This window comes from Rhea americana, unplaced genomic scaffold (genome assembly GCF_003343005.1).
Source record: "Rhea americana isolate MKP2758 unplaced genomic scaffold, rheAme1 scaffold_178, whole genome shotgun sequence".
Classification (NCBI taxonomy): domain Eukaryota; kingdom Metazoa; phylum Chordata; class Aves; order Rheiformes; family Rheidae; genus Rhea; species Rhea americana.
In genome coordinates, this window is record NW_028185905.1 from 21,435 (window position 1) to 47,788 (window position 26,354).

Consider the following 26,354-nt stretch of genomic DNA (forward strand, 5'->3'; position numbering starts at 1 on the left):
GCGCTTCGTGCTGGCGAGGCGAGGAGGGGCAAGGCGCCGGCTCCCCCTCCCACCCCGTCGCCGTGTGTTTTTGAAAGTTTGAGAACTTAATTGTCGCAGGGTTGGTGTTCATCGGCAGGACCGCTGTTCCGTGCGTTAACGTGCTGGAAAACATATAAATCAGAAGTACGCAGAACCTAAAATACATGCAGCCTTTCCCTAGCATTTATTATTATTATCGTTATTTTCCTGCATATCAAGTGTTTCACATGCTTTTGCTTTTAGATRCTTGTGGTGCTGTCGGGATGTGAAGAAGTTCTGGTGTCTTGYGCGTGTTCAAACTCTTTGGGGTCTGTGTCTGCCAGGTCAGGGCAGATATTTATTTTAATCCTCCYCTGCCCTTTGATTTTCAGAGTGTCTTGCTCGGGGTATTGCCTGAGCGGTATTGCCCCCAAGCCTTTTTTCATATTGCGCTTCTCACATAATGAGATAAAAGGTTGGGATTTGATTCTGGTGCTGAACTCTTTTTCTTCTTGTCATGGTAAATAGTGTATTTTGGTAACTGACTTCAGGATTTTTGGTGCACAGTAGTTGACTTGAAAATAAGTGATGTGTATGTATAAGCATAAMTGAATCATATGGAGTGAAAAGAGGCAAAAGCTAGGGAATCAGGCTTTTTTTCCCCAATGTGTGTTCAGGTGGCAGTACGGTGGTCAAAGGACAGTGCTAAAAGCTGTGACTTTACTATTAAAACCGACAATTTATTGATCTTTGGAGCTTTGAAATCTGAAGCCTCTCCTCTCCTTCGCTGCAGAGCCTCCGGGCTCTGTGTACGTATACACGTGTTGGAGTGCGGCTTTGCTGCGTGAGCGCAGGGTAGAGGCCTTTCCTGGTCGTTCTCTGCAGCTTTACAGTTACGGTTTGTGTAGAAGTATATTTGTCATCATGACTTTTTTTAATGGATCTCCTCCTAAAGCCTGCTTTTCTTTCTCAGGAACCAGTAGAGGGAAATTATGCTGTTGTTTTTTTTTTCTCTTTTTTTTTCCTCCTCCTTTTAAGTAGTGTTGCTGCCTTAGGGATCTGGAGAGTAAATGTCAAACTGACTGTTTTCAGTTTCACTTTGGTGTTGGGAAGCTAGCAGTACCTGCAGGCTGGGACGGTGGAATGGCACCACTGCAGTCTGTGCCTCTGTGAAGAGAAGGTTTTGTGGTAGCTAGGAGGGCTGGGCCATGTAACTTATGAAGTAATTATTTTCTTTTTCCTTAAATGCGTACTTTGAAACCTTCAATATAGGGGGCTTGAATGCATTTTTTTCTTCCTAGATGATACAAAGAAAAAAAGGTATGTGTGTCTGTTGGGAAGGTGAGGGAGAGGAGAAGAATGAAATTTCTGCGTAGTGTTTTAGCTGTATCACTCATTTGAGTTGTACTACTTTTGGAAAACCTAGTATTGGGTGAGGTGAGTAATCCTTGGAAAAACATGGCTAATGCAAAGGTGTTATATCATAGCTGGGTGTAGTGAGTATTTTTAAGTAGGAATACATCCCAAGAAAACATACTTCTACATTCAAACTTTTTTTGAAAATTGAAAGGAGACTTAACTGRGTGACTCAGACACTGTTGTTTGAAAAATAAACAGTGAATTCCTTTCATTATTATGTATTTTTTTAGGTAAAATCTTTCTGCATCTCTCTTCTGATTAATTAACAAATGGCATTGATTTCAGATTTAATAACTTGTAAAAGCTAAAATAAAATCAGATATTTGCATGATAAGTAATTCACTTGCCTTCGCAAGAAAAAGTTTGACAGAAAATTTTGGTCATGTTTTTCTGTCTCTATAACTTTCTTGCCTTTCTATGCAAAGGATCCACGGGATTAACAGGGAAAATGGGGAAGGTGATTTGACACATAGCATTGCCAAACACAGAGTAAAATTAAAGATCTTGTTCCCTCAAGAAAACTATTGGTCATTCTTTTTTGCCATATTTTTTCACAGAATTATAAATCATCAATCAGGATTTATTTTAAAGTGTTTTCTTACCRTGATTAAGAGTTATTTTGGTCTTCTGCCTCATTTAAGAATTTGCCTGCTATTGAGGGAAGGAAAAAAAATAGATAAGGTGAAACATACTTTGGAGATCCTGGAATTGTAGGGTTACTGAATTCTTCGGTACTCACAAACTTTTAGATAGATTGAACTAGGATGTTTTCATTTGTATTGAAAAAACAAGGTAACTTAAAAATCTTATTCTGTGGATTACTTCCCTAACTCTGTAGGCTAAGGCATATATGAATTTTCCTGATCTTAATTACTATTCCTGTATAATTGCATACAGACTAATTTATCTAAAGGTAAGCTATTTAAAGCTCTTTCTAATTGGAAGGAGTATACTTGAGTGATTAAATCTTTCCTTCAATATTTCTTACATCTCTTTAAATTGGTTATTAGATTGTTGTGATCTTTGCCTTCTGCTCAAGTCTTTTGGAAATCATTACACAGTTTGCAATAATCAATTCAATTATACATGGATCAAAGAATAAAAAAAGAAAAGCTTATGTTCTAGTATTGTCATTCTTGATACTGTCCTAAGAAGCTGGTTTGGAAAGCACATGCTGGGAGGTTTTCTCCTTTGTTCTTTCTCCTTTTAAGAAAGTGCCTTTGGGGATTGAAGAGATCCCTGGTGTGTTTCTTGTTAGACATAATTTATACTTAAAAAAAAAAAAAGAGAGAGAGAGAGAGAGAGATTTTGAATGAAAATACATAGTGGTATTTCCACACAATGATGATGAAAACAAAGCATAAAAAATCAGTTGGAGAAATGTTCTTTCCCTAAATACAGAGAAGCTGTTTCTTGGGGGGGGGGGCAGGGGAGGCTAGTAGCACAGCTTTCAGGTGGTGGTGGTAATAGTGACGAATCTCTAGTATGGAAATGCAGTTGTGTTAAATTGCACCATCAGTGCTAATGAGCATAAGCTACCTATTTCAGTATTCAATTAGGATTTTTACTCTTCTGTATTATGAGCTATTTTTACTTAATCCTTTCATAAGTTGCTGTGGTTTCTGTGATTAAAGTCAATATGATCCATTTTTCATTGTCGTCCAAGTTTAGGGATCTCATTATTTTCATATCTGTAGTTTGGTGCATGTCAAGATAATTATATTTTTAACTGTATTTTGGACTGTCTTTGAGCTGTTAGTCTTCAACACTGAAATTGCAGARATCAGATGAATAAAATTGGAAGCTGTGCATCACTGTTTTACTGTTAAAGTCCTAATCCATAATGTTTCTTTATTGCCAATAAAAAMCAGATTGCGTATTGTATACACAGAAATATAGTGTCAGCACAGCTTCAGTATAAACCCTTCACAAACATTAGGTACCGTCCTGGAAGTATATGTAGGCATGTGCAAGTGGAATTTTTATTCACAGCCACTTGTGAGAAGGAAGAAAGGTATAAAAACCAGTTCTCCATAGCAGTTATTATTCATGGATTTCCAATCTCTTTCTGTATTGTTACAAGGGTATTTATAAATGACTACTAAAAAGCTGAGATGCTAAGAAATGAATAAGTAGAAGATGAATCTTATTTGGCTTTATTCCTTAGGAATAAGACCAAAAAAAAAAAAAAAAAGTCACTCTAGAGAGGAGAGACATTCAGAACTGCTTGGACATTGATTAAAAATGGTTTTGGATCAGATGGTATAACAGAAACAGCTAAAAATGTCACTTGAAGCAGGGTGTAGACATTTAAGGTATCTTCAGATACTGAGGTTATTTATAGCGTTGTAGTTTTGTAGTTGATCAGCATGGTTTATGCTCTGACTTGCATTTATATAGAGCACAAAGATGATGCAAACTTGTCACTAATGTGTTTGGCATGGTGGGTTTTAGTTCCTGTAATTTATTGCTGTGGAACTCAACATCTGATCATTTTTCTCTGTAGTGCAATTCTAGTGAAAAATAAAACAGAACTTCTAAACACTTGAGGCTTAAGTGCTCCCTGTAATTGTTCTGAGATACCCCCAGCCTTCTCCATTCCTCTGAGTGGCTGTTCTCAGTATTTCTCTTAAGCATCTCTTGTAATCCCTGTTGATTGTAGTAATGCTTAGAAGTGAGTTTGTAGCTGAACCCCAGGGTTAATCAGCTGGTGAACTCCATTGGCTTGTTGGTCTTTGCTGAAAATATTGGATTTGGGGTAATTGTACTGTTCTTGCTATGAATCAAGGTTTTAAAGGGGTTATTTTATGGGGCCTTGATATCACCCAGTGTCCCAGAGGATTTGTGACTTGGGTCTAGAGGAGGAGTGGGATCTCTTGCTGCTTTCCTTTGACCTTTTGGTATTTGTTAGGCCCTTTGGCTCTATAAGGAAAGAATTCTGCCTAGAAACATTAAGTCATCTCAGAAATCTCTCTCTGYGTTTGGTGCTATACTTCCACTTTAGAAACTTTTACTTCAGTTAAAGATGTTACAGGTGCCCCCTAATAGAAAACTCCACTTTGTTGCCCTGAATAAAAAGAAATAAAAGTCTTGGGAAAGTCACAAGTTCAGTGATGAATTTAAACGTGGTTTTATGTCAAAAAGTTGTCAATACATATTTTATGTGCCTTTTGCAGTCCCAATGCCCCAGCTAATGCTGTCCTCTGTAAATAATACACAAATGTGACTGAAGAATCACAGAGAAATGTTTGCCTGTTCTTGAGGGGAGAGGTGGGAAAATTGGTTGTTTGGGTGACTGCTGTGACACATGCTTGAATTTCAGAGTCCTCTTGATCAAGCTCTTTTCATCAAATGTATTACCTTATTGCCCTGGCACTATTCCAGCTCTGTGTGGACCAATAAATATTAGGAATGTTGTTTTGTTTGTTTTAAATGAAGGTGATTCAATTTTATAATGGAAAAATTGCACATAGTACCTTAGATGGAATCTGTTCATGAAAATAAATGCCTTTCTTAAAAGTAGAATCTCTTGCTAGTTAAAGTATGGGGAGGTGAGGAGAACCAATGATGCTTCAGTAGCTTACAAGAGGATGTTTACTTCTGTAATTTTACTCAATACTATCAAACCCTCTTTTAACACCTATGCTAATTGCTGTTGAACTTGGCTAATTCAAAGTAAATTAGCACTGTAGCTTTGGGGCTATACCAAAATGTGGAAGATGTTAAACCTTTGAAAATGAAACTATATGGAGTTGAGGATGCATGGGAGGGGACATGTTAACTTGTACAGCCTTGCTCTGATCTTCCAAATTGTCAGTAGGAGTGAGGATCAAACTAGAATGTAGGTAACATTATATTGTTCTCTGTATGCTGTGGTAGAGACTTTCTATTGTTATTTCTCTTTTTATTCTTTTGCTGATATTCCTGTATTGGATGCAGTTTTATTGATCCATGAATTTCTTAGCAATTTGCTTAATCTTGTTCTGCTGCTGGGATTAGGGATGGCTATAGGTGTACTGCCATGTCTCTGCTGGTCTGTCCCATCTCTTGACATATACTGGAGGGTACCAGAGTGCTCCATAAACAAGCAAGAAATTCCAAGACTAGGGCAGATTAAGTATGAAAAAAATGGTGAGTATGATGGGGTTTGTCTAGAATACATGAAAGCAAGAAGTGAAAAGCTATTCTATAACTATCCCAAAGTCAACCTAAGCTTGACCTTTATGTCTGTAAGAGATAATGTATAGGATTTTTTTTTTTTTTTTTTACAGGAAATGGCATGATAATTCATGAAGAAGGAAAAGAAAGATTTTATAACCTTTTCTAGGCTCTGTGGCAGAGCAAAGACTGTGGATATACAAAAGTTTGTTTAGTATGGGAGACTGAAAGATGGAGTTAATCACTTTATGTGCATCTTTGGAGATTGCTCTGTTGTGAATTTCTCTTTTTTTGTTTGGGAAACAGTAATGGTGCTAATAACCATATATGAGTAGCTCTGCTTCCTCTTTGCTTCTGCCTGGACTGCRCAGGCAGTAGGTTGTGCTTGTGTTGCCAGTTTCCATCCTACTGGTACATCTGACTGGAAGGAGGAAYAAGAGAGAAGGAGGCTTTCTCTCTTTGCCCTGTCTTGGGGCTGATACACAGCCAACAGATTTTGCAGAATAGTAAGCTGTGAAGTATCCCTCTCCCTCTGTTATTTTCTTCCCCATGTCTTGCATGTTCGCAGTATATACTTGGAATGTTATTTTCCAGTTTGCAGCAGAGATTTGATCTGTCGTGCCAAATTTTTCTTACCAAGAGTTTTAGTAGGCCTCTCCCACTAACAAAACACATCTTAATATTTTATTCAGTTTAACACCTAGTTGCTCCCTTGAGACTGACCATAGATCACAGGATGATTTTGGTTGGACAGGGCCTCAGGAAGTTTCTAGTCCAACCTCTTGCTCAGAGCACGGTCAGCTACAGGGTCAAACCTGATTATCATTTTTTTTTTGTTTGGTCTTGAAAACTCTTAAGAGTGGAGACTATACAGCCTAGTAGAGATATATTATAAAATCCCTCAGCGACCTCAGAAATGTGATAAGCTAAACTCTAAGAGTATCTATTAGTACTACTGAAAGATGAGATTTGATTCAGAGAGTTAAACTTCAAAAGTCTAACTCTTGCCTTCTTCCTATCATCCCATTGTCATCTCTCCTTAATACCCAGGCATCTCTTCACTAGAGGTTTCCATAGAATTTCTCTCTTTTGGAGTATTGGTATACTGATTTCCCCTCCTCTTTCTCTCCCCACTGTTAAATATATGGCTGTAGAGGAGCCTGAAAACTGATCTTAGTCTCACTGCTGCTCCTTTACAGCACTGCCTTCACAATCTGAAGATGCATCTTTAGTGGCCACAGCCTTTTTGAGTGTGCAAATGTACATAATAAATGTCTCCAGAGATCTGCACTGGGCAGGAATTGAGTCATAATCTTTGGGCCGAGCTGAGATTAGAGGATTAATTTTCTAAGTTCCTAGGTTAGGGTTATTCTAGGAGAATAAATAAATTTTCTCCTAAAGAGATCACGAAGTGCAAAATTCCAGAATACTCTAGTTAATCCRGAACTGTACATGAAGGGTTGTATTCAGAGTGGTTTTGCCACAGGGCACATACTAAAGWTTTGGCTGGAAGTTGTGGCCTTACCTTCCCATGCTGTATAACTCATTTTTAGCAGCTGTAGTATTCAGAGGGGTGCTTCTTATTATGTCTGGCATTTGCAACACTTTCATGGGGTGTGGTTTGAAATAGGATGTGTTAGATCCACCAAGCTTTACCCGAGGCCCTCTTCAAAGTGTGTTTGCTTGATGTTACTCTGGTCTTAGAGGCTCACAAAGGGAATCAGTTTGGCAGCTGAGCCAAAAGACAGAGTATAGCAAAAGAATTTATGCCTAATTGCTTCTGGGATTGAAATCAGCTAYGTGTATCTTTGCAAAATAACTGATAGTCCAAGATTCATTCCAGTTTTCCAGCCTAGTCTCTATCCTTCTACACGTTTATGGTCTGAGTGTAGCAAGGTTCCTCCAGCCTTGTTCTCTGGCATGTGACACTGGATAGCTTCCTCTTGAGAAAGTATCTCAGAGAAAGAATAGCATCTCAGCCTGTTTGCTATGTAAGTAGATAGCTTAGTTTCACTGTCCAGACACATGAAGACACCTGCTGTTCTTTAAGGTGGGACAGTCAGTTGAGAATCATTCAGAGCTGCAATTTCGTTCTTCCTCTCATTTATAATCTTCTGCAAGATGTTCTTCCTGCCTTCTTTGGTGGTATTTGGACTTGACAAGGCCACTCTGTTCAGCTTTTCAGCAGAAAATGTAATTAGTTAGCGTGCAAAATAGAATGTGGGATGGAAACAGAAGTCATGAATTTAGTTTTGCTTGACAATTTAGCATAGGTGCAGCTCTCACCTGCTCTCTCTCTTGCATGTGCTCTTCCCTCCCCCCTTTAAATACAGATAAGCAGAGGCCAAATCCAGTAGGGGTTAGGGGTAATACCCYCAGAATCTGAGGCACAAGAGCATGTTGTAAAAAGTTGTGTGGATGAGAATGTTTTCAGAAAGATTCACTCCTAATATTGTTTCTTGAGACTCCCTTGACAATATGATCTCACTTTTGTGCAGATGTTGTATCTTGTTTCCCTGGTGCAAAATAAGAATCTTCAAAACAGTCCAAGTATTTGTGTAGATTTTCAGCATATTGAAAACTCCATTCAAAGAGACAGCTCTGCTCAAACTATCTATGGAGTTACCAGTGCACCTATAAATATATTGCACCAAATTCAAAATAGTAGAAGCTTCAGCAGTGATACAGAAACAGAACTGTTCTTTTCTTAGGTTCYATGTTGATTTAGCAATATCTCATCAGTAAATCGACTGAGGCCACTTGATGGCAGGACTTCAAATTTTTAAAATCTAATAGCAGAACTGTGGTCAGCTTAAATTATAAGTATTTTAGATAATATTTTTCCAAAGGGTGCAAACTATTTTTTTTTGTTTGTGTTAAAATTTTCACTTTTACCTCTTTGTTGTTAAAATTTGACTCTCAGTTGAGAAAGAGTGCTTTTATTAGCGCTCTTGACAAAATCAGTTGGGTTTTTGAAGAAATGGTGAAAAAATAAACAATGTGTATTATAAAGTGAAGCTTAAGATACAAGAGTAGCTTTACTGGTTCAGGCCAAGTGTACATTAGCCCAGTATTGTCTTTAACAGCTCCCAGAGGTAAGTGCCCAGGAAAGAGTAAAAACAGGGCAAGCATCAGAAATACTACCACCTCCTTGTGATACTCTCGCAGTCTCCAGCTATTTTCAGCTTAGTCCCCTGAGAGGTCCCCTGAACCTGATAGGGGCTACAAGCTAGACAAACCACAGTAAATCTCTTTTCCGAGTGCTTGTCCAGAGTCCACTTGAGCCTATATAAACTACTTTTGTTCCCTGTATTTTCACAGAGATTTCAGTTGTTCTGCTGTTTGCTGCATGGGGACCCTCCTTGTTTTGTTTTGAACTGGCTGACTCCTACTAGCTTCATATGATGATCACTGTATTTTTGTGAGAATAAAGAATGAACAGTTGATCCCTGTCTGCTCTCTTTATGCTGTTCATGGTTTTATAGATTGCTGTTTTATCCTTCCCCAAGTTCTCTGTCTTCTAGACTGAAGAGTCCTAGGCCATTGCCRTTGTTTAATAGGCAAGCCATGCTGTATTTCTGTCATCCTTTTGTGAACCTCTCTATCTCATGCCTCTTTTTTTAAATGAGATGACCAAAATCACACATTCTTCCAGATCTATGTGAACTAGGGATTTATACAGCATGTAATGATTTATCATTTGTTTTCTATTCCTTTTCCTTTAATTTCTGGCTGCTACTGAGCTGATGTTTTCATGCGTCTGTTTATCTTGGGCCAAGACTTTGCTCTGGAGTAGTAAAGGTCATCCCAGAGTCCATCGTTTTGTATGTGAAATTAGGTCTGCCTTTCCCCATAGGCATCACTTTACATCAATGTATATCAAATTGCACTGTCACTCGGTGTGATGAGGTCCTTCTGCAATTCTTCAGCCTGCCCTCGTCCTTACAATCTTGTCATATCATGAGCAAATTTTGTCACCCTACTGCTCACGTCCTTTTTGACGTCATTAATGGATAGGTAAAGCTGCGTGTATCAGCACAGGTCCCTGCAGAACTCCACCCTTGACCTTCCTCTGCTGCTTGATCTTTGAGCAGCTCAGATGTATAGGTAACAAGAGGACTTTAATTGAGCAGCAAGTTAAGGATATCTGGCCTGTTTTTCTTTTTTGATGTTTATTAATGTTTTCAGAATAAACAGTTTGTGTGTGCAGCCTGGATTTCATAGTTTCCCTAAACTTATGCTATTCTGTTGTTTTTAAACATATTTAGAACTCTGAGGTAGTGCCAAGCTGTTTTAAGGGGAAGCAGCAATGTACTGAAACTTGTTTCCTATGTTCAGTTAACTAGAAAAGTGTTTGTTTTTTTTTTAATTTTTTTAATGTACCTCTGTGTTTCAGAGGTACATTCACGTTGTGTAGTAAAGGTGATTTAACTGCATTGTCTACTTTGTTCTTTGGACCTTTGTATGACTGGTGTATTGATACCTTTATTTTTCCACCTATACTAGACTCTCATTTGCTTTGATACAGAAGCTGAGCAAGTCTGGGAAGTTGCTTGACACTTACAGCATCCTTATCTCAGCCAATGGAAGTAGAAGGAGTGTCTTCTCTTGTGAAAATATTAAGAGACAAAAGGGAGAGGACACTTCTGAAATGCTGGACTGAAACCTAGGAAACAAATCCCCTTGCTGCAAGAGCCTAAATATTTTTTTTATGCTGTTGGCCCATGTATGTAAAAAGGGATAGGCAGAAGATAAATCCACAAACATGTGAGAGTCATTCAGATGACATTAATGAGTGACAAAAGGCTTGTATATATGCAAATTCCTATTTAGAGTGGGATTTGGATGAGTGCGGTTAATGAGGTGGGGCAGTAGTTTGGTCAGTAAAAATGAAAAGGAGGAGTGAATGAAATGGCGTCCTCCCTTCTGCCCTCTGAGTGGGGTGGGAATCTGGACGCATACCATAGTGTAAGGAAACTAAGGGAGTGTTTGCGTGTGCAATGCTTACTGCAGAAACATTACACACTTTCTGCTTTTTTACTCGGCCAACGTTTCCAAAGAAAATTTTGACTTTTTCTATCAAAGTTTTGTTAGGCAGCTCTTTCGATTCTAGTTGTTCTTGTGACTAAAGCCAAGTTAAATGTAGTATCTTTTTTGTGGTTCACTTGCAATGGTTTTAATATATTTTTGAATCATAGGTGTGGCTGCAACTTGGCCTAAAAAATCTTGATTCCATTGAGTGGTTCCTTTCCATGCAGGGCAGGGGTTCTTGGGTGGGTGGATGAATTAATTGAATTCAGTCTTATTTAGATTATAAGAGAAATGTAATGCTTGAAGTATGAGGTGGCAGGGGAGGGGGACGGAGTGCCAGGCTAATGGCACTGGGAAATTAAATATGTCTCTTCCCGCTGAGCAGACTTGCTTAGTATGTCTCGTTACGGTGTGCCAGCGTGACTTTGAAAGAAACATTTCTATAGGCCTTGTCTGTGCTGTACATGGGCCAGGGAAATATTGCACAGGGAATGTATTATTAGCTTTCTGACACATGGTTGAATGTTTTATCCTGGGATTAAGTGTTGCTAACTCACGGGTTCTTAAGCATTGCACACTTGTCTTTTAGACCTACAGGTAACACAAGGCAGTCAGTTTTTCTGATGCTGGCAGCACTGGGAAGTGGGAGGGCAGGCTGGCCTAAATTCTGAGGGGGTGAGGTAGGAGTGGGAGTTCAGGAACTGTTTTGTCCTGATTCTCGGCCTCGCATAATGGGTACCTTCTCTGTCTGCTTCTGCTGGCTGGTGTCATTTGAGACCGTCGTCTTTCTCCTCCTTTGAATGCTGAAGAAAAGCAGGAAGGTCGGCTTCCTCTCCTATTATTCCATCATCATCTTTTGTTTTTACATAGTGGGAAGCAGAAACCAATCACTGTGGGCGATATGAAAAACTTAGCTTCCTGCTTTCTTTTTCTTTGTCCCCATGCCTCTTTTTAGATGTCTTTCCCAGGATATGCATTCAGCGTTTGGCACTGCTACTGCCCACTGCTGTCTTTTCCAAGCTGCACTGATACTTGGAATGAAATCAGTGTGATTCTTAACAATCTTGGTTCTAGTGTTGTGAATAGCAGCCAAAAAGTCATCAATGTCTCTTTAATTTGACTGACCTAGGATCCTGAATCCTTCTCAGTGGGAACTGGATTGAGTAGCAACACAGTAAGATTTTGAAACAGAAGACAGACTTCTGACTGCAAGCATTTTCACCTGACTTTGGATGAGAGAYCTAAGAATGAGGATTTTGTACTCTGCTACTGATTCTTCTTTTGTATTAATATATGTATTTTGGTGCTTTAAAATCAATCTATATCTGATATAAATGTGAATTCTATGTCATATTGYTGCATGTAATAAGTAATTCCATTTTTAATGTGTCTGTTCAGTTAGGAATAAATTAGGTTTCGGTGTACGTTAATCTGTATAAACAGAGGTCATACCTATAATGAGCATTCTCCCACTGTGCTCTTCTGACAGACAATAAGCTCTTCACTGTCTGAAAAATCAACTTCTCTTGAATTATTAGAAGGCCACATGTGGTTCAAACATAGCTTTCTTGCTAGTGCTTTGCTATTTATGTGGCTTCTCTGTATTTCAGATACCTTGTTGAGAAATAAAATGAGTTAGGATAGATGAGAGAAAGTGATTTTACTAGGTGGCTTTCAGATCTATTTGTATATGTAACCCTGTGTGTTCCTGTGATATAGACATGGGTAGTCATATGCCACTGATGAACCATTCCCAGATTTATGCCCATACCTCCACTTCTACCCATGTTTCTGAGGTTTACAGTATATATATATATATATATTTTTTACTTTTTGGAATGTCCAAAGGATGAGATATACTGTATATATTGCTTGTAGTACTTGATTCCTGTCTTTGATTCCTCCCTTATCTCTGAAAAATACTTTGTTTTCCAGGCTACTATTATCTGCAAATCTGTTTATTTGACTATAGCTGCACAAAGAGCTGCCCGTAGTAATCTCCTGAACTGATGTATCAATGACATAGTAAAACACATTAGAAACTCAGGCTTTCCTCCAGGTCTTACTACTTTGTATTTAGTAACTTTGAATTTTATATGTAGTTATCTCCTAACCTGCTGAAATTGGTCATCAGCCAGAAGTCATGTAAACATGGGCATGCTRTCTCTTGGCCTTGCTTTTAGGCTATGTTGGAGTTCATGTGCAGGTGCTTCTGTAAAATACAAAAGGATATTAATTCTCCCTCAACTAACTCATATGGTTGAAAAAAGTTTCAGACGTGCAAGTTCTTTCTCTAAATGCATTAAAAAGTATTACTGTCCTTCAAACCTTGTCTCTCTCAGGTTATGCTACATTACTGATACATAACATATAGAAAACAGAGGGGTGGCTCTTGATAACTGGTGATGCTTAACAASAATATACTTAATCGTTAAAGAACAGAAAAAGACTATTAGGTCTGTTTTGATCTCCAGCAAACATTCAGGACTATTTTTTTTTCTAGGAAGGGCTAGGGGTAACCAAGCAGAATGAAAAGAACTTGGACCATCTCCCCCGCTTCATTAAAAATGGCTTTGTTTCAGAAATCAGTAGAGGAAAGGCAAGAGAATGGGTGTATTGCCTTRAAAGGAGAGGAAGGGTTGAATGGAGAAAACGCTTGCTGGTCCCCATACCATATGAAGGCTTATGGAAAACCATATTAAAGGAGTGGTTTTAGAGTTTTACTGGAAAATGCTTGAAATCWTTACTTCTCCCAAGAACAGAGGGGAACTTGATGCTGATCTGTGCTATGAGAAGGTTGATGTGAGAAATYTGAGGCTTCCTTAAATTTCATGCTGTGTTACTCAGTCTTCACAGAACTGGTGAGATAATATTTCATTTGTATGGTGCATTTTACCGGATACTCTGAGAGACAGTAATATAAAAGGAAAATTCTTGATATTCTTCAAGCTTCTAATTCATCTTGATGGCTTACTGCTTTATGACTATTTTTTAAAAAAGATGTTCTTCCTTATGCACTTCTTGTAAGCAAATTTGAGGATCATAATGGAAGCTTTTTAAGATAAAGAAGTTGTATGCAAAGCTAGCTAGCCTTTTGAAAAAGGCTATTTGGATGTCAGTATGCTTGCCTGATGGACTGTTTGCTTTCAGCTTATTGACAYAGTGGGAACTTTTGACTCTGTTGCGTATTTTTCTGCCATAAGGGTGATTGTTAGTAGTAATAAATTATTTTTCTCAGTGGACRAATGTTAGAGGAGAACAGGGTATTTGGCCAGTGTATTTCATAAGTATTTGTTGTCAGCAGATTTATTTCATTTGAGCTTCATTTGTGGCTTGGGAAAGGGAATTCTTTTAGTGGTAAATTACTGATCATTTCCTATACCTGATGTTTTGCCGAATCTCTTAATCTTTCTCTTCATCTCCCTCACTTCTTTCTTTCCTCTTCCCCCTTTCCTCCCTCCTCAATTGTTGTTCTAAGTCGGGTTTTTAACCATTGTTCCAGTCTTTTCTAGAGTCATGTGGTTACAGATAAAAGCAGTGCCAGATGTCGTCTTGCAGCTTATGAGACGGTGTAGCAACAAGGTGATATGATAAGTGGTACACTGTGCAAAGGCTTATTTAGCTATGGCCTTGCCTGTGCCAGGAGTTATGAATCTTACTCTCCTTAACTCTGTGCATGGGTGCTTCTCATGCTGTGGAGCTTGCCATCCCAGAATCGCCCCTTTTACACTGTGTAGTGTAATGAATAGAGCCTGGGAATATTTCTTTCAGAAATATTTAAAGTATAAAGAGACTAGTTTTGTCATATTTTGCTTTGCTAGGTTTTGTTGGTGGTGGTTTGAGGTCAGTTTTTTGTTTGTTTGGGYTTTTTGGCAAGAGAGTTGTGAACAGAGATTTTACTTCCTGTTTTCTGCTTTTCCTGCTCTTGGGGCATTGACACAGCAATTGGTTACTTTTAAGAGAAAGGGAGATTCATTATACCCTGGCTTAAATCTGCTGTTCAGTACCTTACAAGTCAATATTTGAATTTAATGTGAATTTAATAGTTAATGAAAATTTCTTTAGATATTATTAGCTGTCAATGATGGCACAGTCYGTCTCCTGTATTGCTTCCTAGGAAAGTAGGACAAACAAGGAAAAAAAGTCTGAATGTTATCTAAAAGTGCTTTGATGTTTTAGTATAATTTTGTACCCTGAAGTGTTATCTCATTTGAAACTAAGTAAATAGCAAAACTGTGTTTATTTGCAAAGGACAGATGTGTAAATTCTTCAGCACTTGATGATGACTTGTGGAATGTGGAGAATAGATCACTTTGCAGTTCTCTAAAGAACAGAAGTAAAAAGGTGGGAGGGAGTTGAGTTCTTGTGTTTATTTTTTAATCCTTTGAGGAAGACATGCATCAGTACTATGGCTACTTTAAAAAAAAATCAAATGATGCTTAAGTTGGCTAACAAATATGAAAAAATAATGTATGTTGATATAGTGGAGATTTAACTTGCTGCTAAAGGCAACTGTGAAAACTGAATATAGGAATAATCTTTAAATTCCTGTTCCTCTTGCTATTAAGAGGTTCTTTAAGCTTCTCATGGAAACCTTCTCTTTATCCTTGTTGCAGTGTGGGTACATTCATTGAATTCCAGGCGCTTTCTTGTCCAGCAGAAATTTTAGTCCAGTTTTCCTTCAAATTTGACTTTTAAAAGCTACTTTGCTTCAGATAGGTATTTAGAGAGTAATCAGAGCTTAATTCTCCAGTATCCTGCTGAAAAATCATGACTAAAAGGACTGTCTCTAAGTCCCAAATCAGTCAAAATGTTTGTGACTGTTGTTCTGTGTTTAATTGCACATGAAGGCATATCACTTTTTCTTTTTGAAAAATTGAAATCATCTGGGGAGAAAAATCCTTGTTTATGTTCTCCTGTATGGCTTCCTGAAGTTGAGAAGTCTTGATTTTTTTTTTTTTCTTTTTGATAGCGTGGGGCAATCTTTCAGACTAATATAGTAGCTTACACGTCATTCAGTGTTTTGATTATATTGACGTAGACTGTTTATATTCTACGTTAGAGAGATTATAATAAGACATATTGTATTTAGTGAGTTCTTTGCAGAGCTGTTTGTGGCTTGCTTGGGCTGCACTGAAGCCTGTTGCATAGGAATTAAGCTCTTCTGTCAGCTAGTTGAAAGGCTTAGTTAAGGATAAGAACATTCTTAATAAAAAGTAAATTTGTGTGGCAATGACCCTCTGCCAAATAGTGAAGACAATTATTTTCAGCTATTAGCCTTACTGGTATAAGCTGTTTGTCTTTACAGAGGCACGTTGTTTTGTGTCCAAAGATTGTCTGAATTAGTATTTTTGCAATTACTTGTCATGAAAATTATGSTAGTGGATAGCTGCGTAAAAATAATTCCCATCTGCATAGCTAAATACACAAGGGGCAATTAAGTTTGAGTGTGGCTAAAAAAATTTGAGTCTCCAAGAACTGAAATAAAGATTACTACTGTGTCAGCAGCCTTATTTAATACCGAAAGTAATAATACGGTTCACCTAGTGAATAAAATCTCTTGAGACAGATGAAATGTTTGTTATGGATTAAGATAAAATGTGACTGACTTTAAATCAAGTACAACTTAGAATTGACTGAAGTCTCTGGCAGACTTCCTGCAGCTATCCTGGCTGTAGCAGCTTTCACAAGTTCCTGCCCCGGCTCTCCATCCTGTGCCTCCGCTCCCGGAGGGGGCACGCGCAGCCAGGAAGGCAGGGCAGGACAGGTTATGCTTTGGTACCTCAGCAGCTCTGGTTTGCAGTCTGCAGTATTTGAAAAAAACAAAACAAAACATTCCCCCCAGCACCACCAAAAAAAGTGGGGGGGGGAGGTGGGGGGAAATCAGTGATGTGCGTGTTCAAGCGCTGAACTGGCCTTTCTGCGATATGGGCAGTTCCAGTGTGCTGATTCCGTTACAGAGGCAATAACCTCTAGGAAAAGAGGTGGAATGGAGATCTGGGGGTGGTAACCAAAAGCTTTCATCCCCTGTGCTAATTTGCCAGGATATATGTGTCAAAGCTATCAGTATCTACATTGATGCCTTAGTACACACTACAGGCATCTGTAAAAACCATAAAACAACATTTAACACATGAAGACATTATTAAAAATTCTGAACTTTTAGTGCCTGCTGTTCAGGCAGTTCAGTGGGGGAGGATCTGGCTTACTGTTTTCTTTTGCAATATTATTTCACTCCTCAGTGACTTCCCCCCCCCTCCTGTGCCCCCCTACTTGTCTCCAGTAAGCAACAGGCGTCTCTGAAGAATTTAATAACATCCTTGATACAAGATTAGATGGAGTCCTCTGTGAACTGTGGGCTGGAGGGAAAAGATGAGATTTGTTGGTGTTCATGTATGAAACAATATTGCTCTGACCAAGCTTACAAATTTGAGCGTAATCAAGTTTCATTCTGCAGCCAGCACAATAGATATAAGCAAGTAGTGTTTGCCAATAGCGTGTAAGAAAAATGTCCTTGGTTGTACCGGTAGATCAGTGAAATTCAGTGAAGAGTTAACTGGTTATGATATGCATGAAGTTGTTATATAAGCTGTATGCAGAAGAATGACAGGAGCAAATTGTAGGACCTCTCGACCACAATCTTTTAGAGTGAATAATACAATTTTTAGGTGGTCTTTTCACTATCAGAGACTCCTATTAAGTAGCATTAGAAGCTGCTTGAAACTGAGCTTYGTAATTTGGGTAGGTTGGTTCAAGGATCATAATGTTTATATTAAAAGATATGCAACCATATCATTAGCAAGGAAACATATCATTTGTGAACATGATAAAGTAAATAACACCTGACTACTTAAGCTTTGAAATGTACTTTCTCTGCTAGCATGGGAAGAATTATGTTAGCTGGTGAAAACTGTGAATGTAGTATTTGACCTTAAGAAGCCCATATATACAGAAAGTATTAGCAGTAGTTCAGTGCAGGCTAATTTTGACATATACAGTGTAAGGAAATCATTTAGTTGATGATTTTTTTAATTTGATTAGTATCTATTCTTATTGCCAGCTAGATGAATGTGTAGATTTGGTGATAATATGATTGTGAAGTGTTCTTCATGAACACAAATATACTGTGCAAATATAGAGTTGCTTTGGTTAAGAGATGTTCTATCTCCTTATGTTTGTAATAAAAGGCAAATAATGTTTGTACCTGCTACTACTTTGTACTTGTTCTTGTAATGCTGCCCTGCCTGCCAAAACATTGTACATATTACAGTTGAAAAGATGTGAGTTTTTTTTATTGTGAAARCCAATAGCCTCCTTAAAGGTTATTGTATGTTACATATTTGTTACTATTCTTCTTGCTTTTGCCTCCATTCCATATTGAATTACTGTAACTTCAACCTCTTAGTATTCTGGCTGCATTAGACAAATGCAGGAAGTTATAACCTGTCACAGAGGGACTTGAACTTCCATGAATTGGTGGTTTTACTCCCTCATGCAGATTTTCAGTAGACTGATTTCAATTTTTTATAGTTTAGCCTTGATAGCTTCTTGTATAAGTCTTGCAGATAGAATTTAGGACTAGGGAATGTGGCTTTATAAAAAAGGGGAATATTTCTACCTTCATGATCTCCTGTTTTCATAAATCTTAAGAGTGTCTAGGATTCCAGCAGTTTAGTCTGTGTAACTCTGGGGAGGTGAACAGATCTCAGCTGCAGCGTGTGTATAGCTTTCTTTTCAAGAAGATTTATATCATAGTTTGAAGAGGCTGTTCATAGCATGCAATAACTTTCAGCAAGAATCTGTATTTTTACAGCTGGATGTTGGAGGTATACTGAAATGAATTCAAGATCATTTCCATACTAATCTGATGCTTCCTTCTTTTTTTTCCTTTTTCTTTTTTCTTTTTTTTTTTAAGAAACAAAGAACAGTTTTGAAGATACCTTATTTTTCTTTCCTTTTTTTAAACCCTATTATAAAAGTGCATTGTGGGATTCCCAGATTAGTAATTTGTTGCTTGTCTTATAAGAGGGCAATTTCCACTTGCATTCTCCTTCAGAACAGTTTTTGAACTTTGCCAGTAATGCATCTGAGTGGTTAATGTAAGGAGCATCGAGAGCCCAGTCCCTCTGGATGCTGGGGCCAAAGYGTGCAAAACCTCACAGCAGTGCAGTTGGAAGGTACAGCTTTTCATTATGCTTTGCCTTTGTAAAGTACTTGTTGCAGTGCTAGCTCTCTTCCGTAATAATGGCTCTTTATTTCAGAGACTATTAATAAATTGTTGCTAATCACTGTTTCTAGTAACAGACAAAATTTACTGTTGTTGCCTTACATTCCTGATTTTGAACAGGTGGCCCTCCATTTGATGTCCCTATTTAGCTTTTTCCTTCTTCTTTTCATTTTTCCTCTCTTCTCCCACTTTCTAACTAGTATTTGAGGTAGGTCTTTTCTTTCTTTCTTTCTTTTTTCTTTTTTTTCCGCTTCCATGTTAATGGTTAGAGAATTATGGAGGACCTGTTATATAGCTTTAGGCACRGTGTGGTGTGATACCTAGCCAAATGCTTCTTGTTGTGCTGGCAAATGTTTTGAATGTATTTTGGAGCTTATTCACAGCTTCTAGTTACCATAAGCATCTGGAAATACCTCGTTACATTCTCCAGATAGATTCCTTGGCTGATTACCTGATTACTGGAGATTTAGAAACATCCTGTCTAGAAAACATTCATTTACTTTTTGGGACTATTAATATTGCCACTGCATCTTGTGATGTTGGTACTGTTCCTCCCTTCAAAAAAAAAAAAAAAAAAAAAAAAGGGGGGGGGGAGGGGAAGAAAAAGAAAAAGTGAAGGCTCTCCATCTTTGGTTCTGAATCTTGGCACTGGGGCTTGCAGCTTGTCCTCCTCTATTTCAAGTCAGTTTTTTGGCCCTCCCCTATTTTCCAGTCTAGTTCTCTGCCTGAATCTACCTATTTTTTTAGTTATACTTTTCTGAATCATGCTAGTTAGACCAGCAACACAGGATTATCAATAAGAGTTTCTTATCCATAAGCACTGATGCTTAGATTTTATTTTAAACTTAACTACCAGCCTTCATAGATGAGTRGGAAAAGGTCTAGTTCGTGAGTGCAGTCCTCTTTAGTGTCACCTATTAACGTGCGCTAATGGCTCGATTTCATTAGCTGGGAAACTGCCTGGGCCTGAGCATCTTGCCTCTGTTGATGGAATGATTTGGCTTTTGTGGAAAATAATTCTTTAAAAATAAATCTGGGCTATTTTTTTGTGCAGAGGGAATCAAAGTAAATGACTGTTAATGTTAACTGCTATGTGACTGTTTTCTAGACATTTTTTTTCCCTAGCATGTAAGGTTCCTGGTAAAGTGGTCTTTGCCAGGAATGCCTAACTAGCATTTACAGAGCAAAATAATTCTGTTGTGTGGCATGGACACATTTCTCCAACCTGACAGGCTTGTTTATTGAGAGACCTTCGTGTGCCAAGAGCTACAAAATAGGCACTGACGTTGCATGATGCTTTCTGTTTCATGGTCTTGTTGTGCAAGTCTTAGACAAGTCTCTTGTTTTTCCTTATCTCAAATGTAACTAGATACATTTTTTTTRTTTTGGGACTTACACAATTTTTATATCTGATGTTTAGATAAATAYCATTTTTACTAAAAGAAAAAGCAATTTTGTTGAAGGAGCTGTAGGTAGAACACCTTTTTCTGTTGATAGTCACAGGAGAGTAGTGGGTGATGGCTTAACCAAAAGGGCCCTCTTGCATGCTGCTCCTGGATGCTTTTACAGCTTTAAGCTTTTTTTCTTCGTATTGATTATTTGAAGTAGGTAGACCAGGGAAGTATCCATGTTTCCAACTGGGTTGTTCAGAGTTGTTTCCTCAATGAAAAAAATGAGGGCACGCACCTGCTCACGTGGCTGCGGCACGAGCTGGACCACATGGCTGGACTGATGCAATCTGGCAGGGCAGGAAGTGACACAGGATTGAGACGCGTGAGGATTAATGTGGCCTCTTGGAAGGCCTTGGTGGCCCTGCTGCGTGCAATTAGGTGACCTGCGGTCAGGTGGCGAAGCTTGCCGTGGACTTTGCGAAGGGCRAGCCGTGCTCACGGGCCCTGGGCGAGGGGTGCAGGTTCGCGGGGAAGCGAGTGTAGTGAGACAGGCAGTCCTCAGGACCGACGTAACTTTTGTCGAGAAACGTGCGTTTGCGTCGCATTGTCGAGCAGGAAATGTCAGAGGTGTGCTTATAGATTAAAGTTACCGTCTTAACTCTGTGAAGGTTTTTATAGTGAGTCAAAAGAAATCCTCTAGTAAACTGTGAAAAGTCAAATTTCTGCTTTTTTTGGATGTTACCTGCCTGGCRTGACATACCAAAATGCGCATCATCCTCCAAACAAACTGGTTGGTTTGCTACTGGCATTTGCTAAATCTGAAAGAGCCTTGCAATCACAGCCTGTTTCTTACACCAAAATTATTTGATTGACAACTAGTTTAACCTTTTCTTAGCTAGTTAACTTCAATATCTTGAACTYTACAGTGATACTTGGAGGAGCGTAYGTTTCTTGGTACTCGAAAGCATAACTAAACACTAGTAACCTGTAAATGCAGCTTGCAAACTGTCTTTTAGTCTGTCCTTGATATYTGTATATTATTTGAACTAACCTTAATTTTTTTATTTCCTTTTTTCATTAAAAAAGAGYAAATGTATTTTGCCTGTTTTGATAAACAGCCAGAGGTCGGGGCAGTCCTCTGCTGAGGACCATTATGGCTATTTTGCTATTGCTTGGGGACTGACTTTTGGTGGTGGCTTTTGTAGCTTGCTGTAGGTACAGTTGTATCACTGTGATGATCTTACTGCTCCCACCAACAGGAAGAAAAGCAGCAAACTTTCCTTGTGTAAAGTGCTTTTTATGTCTTTGCCTTTCAGCTTTCATGTTGTAGCTAAGCCAGGAGAGCATTTCAGCTGTGGTGAGGTGAGGTGTGATAGAAAAGAATTTAATTTTTYCCCCCCTTTTTACTTTGTGTGTTTGACAGCACTTGACTTCTTTCCCCGCTGTAATTACATAGCCTGTGCTAAGATTAGGATACCAGTGTAGCATGGGCCAAGGGCTCCTGCGTGGACAGTGCTTGTGCTGGCAGTTGCACTGCTGCGAGTATAGCTATGTTGTGTCCTCAAATAAAACACAAATGTGTTGGAGGAGAGGAGAAGAATTTTCACATTGAGATTGCAGCGACATGAGAGGCTTTTGCCAGCATGGCTGTCTGTCAGACCTTGCTTGCCTGCACCACTGACTGACRTGCCGTACTGGCAAACTCTGTAGATTTGGGGTTGGGGGGAAGGTGAAGGCATTGCCTGTTTTCATGCCTGTAAGAAAGATTTGTCAGTAAAATATGAGACTAATAAAACAGCAAAACTTTACTGCATTTTTTTTCAAGACTGCATTTTTAATTGATGTATCAGCACCCATAATGTTGCAAATAAAATTTCCCCTGTTCTTCCTTTTAAGGAATTTTTCAGTGAGGGAAAAATCTGAGGAATTTTGTTTTGGTTCACAAGTCTGGTTATACAATGGACCCAGTTTTCTGTATGCTTATTTCTAGCTTGCTTATAACTTCAAAATGGAAAACATCCAACCTGTAGCGGGAGTTGCTCATTTACGTTTTCAGAAAGCTGGGCCTATAGGGCTATAGCAGAACGAAGCACAAGGAAGCTGGGAGAGACTTTGGCTGCTGAGGAAACGACTTTTAATGGGGGTGGTAGCAGACATTAAGCCCTTCAGCTGTAGCGAYGCGTTCTGTTGAAGAAATGTTTGTAAACCATTATAAACAGTGCTTTTCCATGTTTCAAATCTATTTGTTTCACTTTCCTTTTCAGCTGTCAACGCTTCAGAGTGTAACTGAATTGCCTTACTGATTCTTTTAAAACATCTCCTTGCCTTGTGAAATACCTCATCTGTTCCAGTTAGTAGTTCCGTGACAGTCCTGTAACTGAAAGTGTGAAGTGGGCTCTTGGGATACTCGGAGAAAAGATGTCGGCAAAATTGTGTTATATCTAAAGTGTTTGTGGTATTCTGCCACAAGATGTGTTTAAAATTTGCTTCAAGGTTGTTCAGTTCTATTCATGTGGTTCATTCAACAGAGCAGAAATTTTGTGGCAAATTTAGTTAAAATTATTTGGGTGCATCCTTCATTAAGTACATRAACTATATCATTGGAGAGTGTCTTTAATAACTTGATTTATTTCAGTGTAGGGAAATGCTTGTTGCAGATACCCCTTTGTAGAAGATCTGCTGCAGGTGCTGAAGGTKTGAGGAATTGATAGGAGCTTATGTTGTTTTTACTAACACAGAGGTAGTATACTCTCCAATATTATCACTGTAGGTTTTAGAATTAATGGTAAAATAACTTGGGTAATATATGTGTATGAATATTTGACAGTTTGGAGAACTAGAGAGCATTGRCACTCTTTTAAAAAGATTATTTTTGCAATTGCAAGTACTGGTTTAATTGTTCAACAACTACAGTAAATTGTTCAACAACTASAGAAAACAGTAATCTTTAGACTGCTTTCGGTGGTTGGGAAGCTGTAGAACATCAGTATGCCTAATTAGCAATGTTTGTCCCAAATACACACTGCAAATCCTATGTTGAATTTGCTTTGGAATTGACTACAAAATATTCATTTTTTTATTTTTTTTGTTTCAGTTTTTTTTTTCTGTTCTTAATGGTTTTATGCAGAAGTCTCAGATAGCCAGTTGTGGTGGTGGGTAGGAGGCATTTTATTTTTCTGTGACTCCTTGGGAATCCAAAATTCTGCTGAGAGGTCACTTCAGCTGATGTCACAGGCCTTGATAAGCCAAATAAGTCACTGTCAAGCACTGCAAAAAGTTGTGAAAGAGGCACTAGGCTCATAAGTTGACTTTCTGGCTTCTGTTTGACCAGTGGGGAAGTACTTAGTGCGTACAGATGATTACTGGTTTTACTGCTTTGCATAGTTTTTTTTCTCAGTTCCTCAAGAAGTGAAACAGTCCAGATGTCTTGGAGTTGGATTCATTAGGCTATATTGGGAGACAGTAAGAGACTGTGTAATTACACATGGTAATGAACTGAAGGCAAAGCCCAGCTCCCCCATCCACCACAGAACAAGCAGCCGAGAAGTGAGAGCAGAATTAAGGATAAGTAAGGAAATTGCTTAATATATATTGGAGATTGACTCTGAAGAAGTTTCCTTTAACCCACTAATGATATGGGGTTGCAAAAAAAATGAAATTATTATTTTTCTGAGTGTTTTTAGTATCAGTCCTTTCTCTACCTTCCTTTGAACCTGTGCAGATTAGTTACACTGTATGGCAAAGAGCGAGAGACAGACTTGAAAGGGAAGTAGGCTGCCAGCATGAAGGGCGGCCACTGCGTTTAATGCAAGTACTAGAGACTTCGATATTGTCAATGTGTAACTTTTTATTCCTCTAGYTGGAAGAAGTCAAAAAAACTTTTTAACATTGTAGATATTAGTGGAGCARTGATTAGAACATTGTTGCATTAAAACATTATGTCTTGTACTGGCARCTTGTCCTTGTCTCAGTTTTTTTCACCCCAGCATTGCTGTCCTGAATTACCTATTGCAAAAGAAATTATCCTTTAAAAAAATCCTCATTAGAATTTCTAAGTCAATATTTATATCTATGAACAAGTCCTGTTTTATGCTGTATTTAAGATAATTAGTGGGAGAAGAGGAGTAATGGTATGCCTTTAAAAATTGTATGCTTACTAGGATTAAGCCACATTCTGATGTTAGTGTTTAAGATGATGTAACTTGAATRCTAATTTTTTGTTTTGTTTCTTTTAAGCAAATGGTTATGAGCCTTAGAGTTTCTGAACTGCAAGTACTTCTGGGTTATGCGGGAAGGAACAAGCACGGACGAAAACATGAACTTCTCACAAAAGCACTGCATTTGTTAAAGGCTGGCTGCAGTCCTGCTGTACAAATGAAAATCAAAGAACTCTATAGGCGAAGATTCCCTCAGAAAATCATGACACCTGCAGACTTATCTATCCCCAGCGTACACTCAAGTTCCATGCCAGCAACTTTGTCTCCGTCTACCATTCCACAGCTCAGCTACGATGGCCACCCTGCAACATCGCCGTTGCTTCCTGTTTCACTTCTGGGACCTAAACATGAACTGGAACTCCCCCATCTTACATCTGCGCTCCACCCTGTCCATCCCGACATAAAACTTCAGAAATTACCTTTTTATGACTTGTTGGATGAGCTGATAAAACCTACCAGTCTAGGTAAGGCTGCAAATGTTGTAATAACAATATTTGAAAACTTCTTAGGAATAATGGATAAATTCAGCTGCTAGTGCATTATCTAGTTAAATATTGCATCACACTAGTGTTTAGAGAATTGCTATTTTTGGTTACTTTTGGAACAGATTGTTCTACAACACATGGAGAGGCATCTTACGTAACACTCATTAGTTGCTCTAGCTGAGCTACTAAGTATGGTTCAAAGTTCCATTGTATTTAAGGGGTGCGTTTGACAAGAAACAAACTAAACCTTAGAAAAATAGATGTTAGAGAAAACACAAACTATTGAAAGCAGGCAGTTAAACCACAACATTTAATAATTAAAAAACTCTGAGAACCCTAAATCCAGCAAACCCAAGAAATCTTCTTCTCTGAGTGGTGAAAGAATGTCAGACTAGATATTTGCTGTGATCCCATATGGCCCTAACATCTGAGTTTAGGAATGCTTGTGGTTTTTTTTGCTGGTTTAGCTATTTTCCCCCCCCTTTAAACTGTCTTTTTTATTAACATATAAAACACTTGTGTAGTTGCTGAGAATATTCTGATGCTTACTGAGCGTTATATAATAGTGTGTGATTTTTCTGGCATTGACTCCACACAGCACTTAAGAGCATGGTTAACTTTTAATACTCTTAAATACCACTTAAATACAATAGTGCTGTTGATTTCTGGAGGGACTGCCTGTGTGTTGGAATGTTCTGCTGTTTTTAAACCCTGGAAAAGAATCACTTTGAGAATAGCTAGGAGGAGRAAGGTATCTTCACGGGCAAATATGGGGGGGATGGTGGGTGAATGAGGAGACCGTGCTTTGTGAAAGAGGACTCTTGTAAACAGAAATGAGCAAGTAATTTCCATTAATAGACTGAACTGCTGCAGGGATGAAGGAGGCCTGATATGTGAGTGRTGATCTGCAGACGTCTGAAGTGTGATCCCCTGCACAGTTGTTTGCATGTTTTTTGTTTTAACACTTTAAGATTCAGACATTGAGAGAAAAAGAGATAGCAGTTGATAATCTCTGGAATAAACTAAACTCACAGTTCAGATATTCTTTTAAGAGGTTTACTATATGTTTTTATTTTTTGTTTAAAATCTAATTGATTGTTAAGCGTTCCAGGCAGTGATGGTGGTGTGGGATAATTAAGTAGTCGGAATGTGTCTCATCACTTTTTACAGTATAAATACTTTAAAAAATAATGGTATAATTTCAGTAAGACATTCCAGTGCAGGAATTATGGCATGCATTTGTTCCTAGATGTGGTAAGAACACTTTGCTGTCAGCTTCATGCCTGACAAACCAGTCCTAATTTAAGAGATCATAATTCACGCTCTGTCATGTCTTGTTGCTTAAGAAGTTTGTATACAATAGGATATTTTTCCCCTTTGTGGACTCTCGGAATGTCAGGTTAAGAAAAGTGGAAGCAGCTGAAAT

At 38.4% G+C, this 26,354-nt stretch overlaps 1 protein-coding gene across 1 annotated transcript in view; it reads left to right on the plus strand.

Moving 5' to 3' along the window:
• PIAS1 (protein inhibitor of activated STAT 1) overlaps positions 1 to 26,354 on the plus strand; it is a 61,685-nt gene that overhangs the window by 889 nt on the left and 34,442 nt on the right. Inside the window, exon 2 of the mRNA XM_085301492.1 lies at positions 24,463 to 24,907. Coding sequence (XP_085157618.1) covers positions 24,463 to 24,907 — 445 coding nt within the window. The remainder of the gene's footprint in view (positions 1 to 24,462; positions 24,908 to 26,354) is intronic.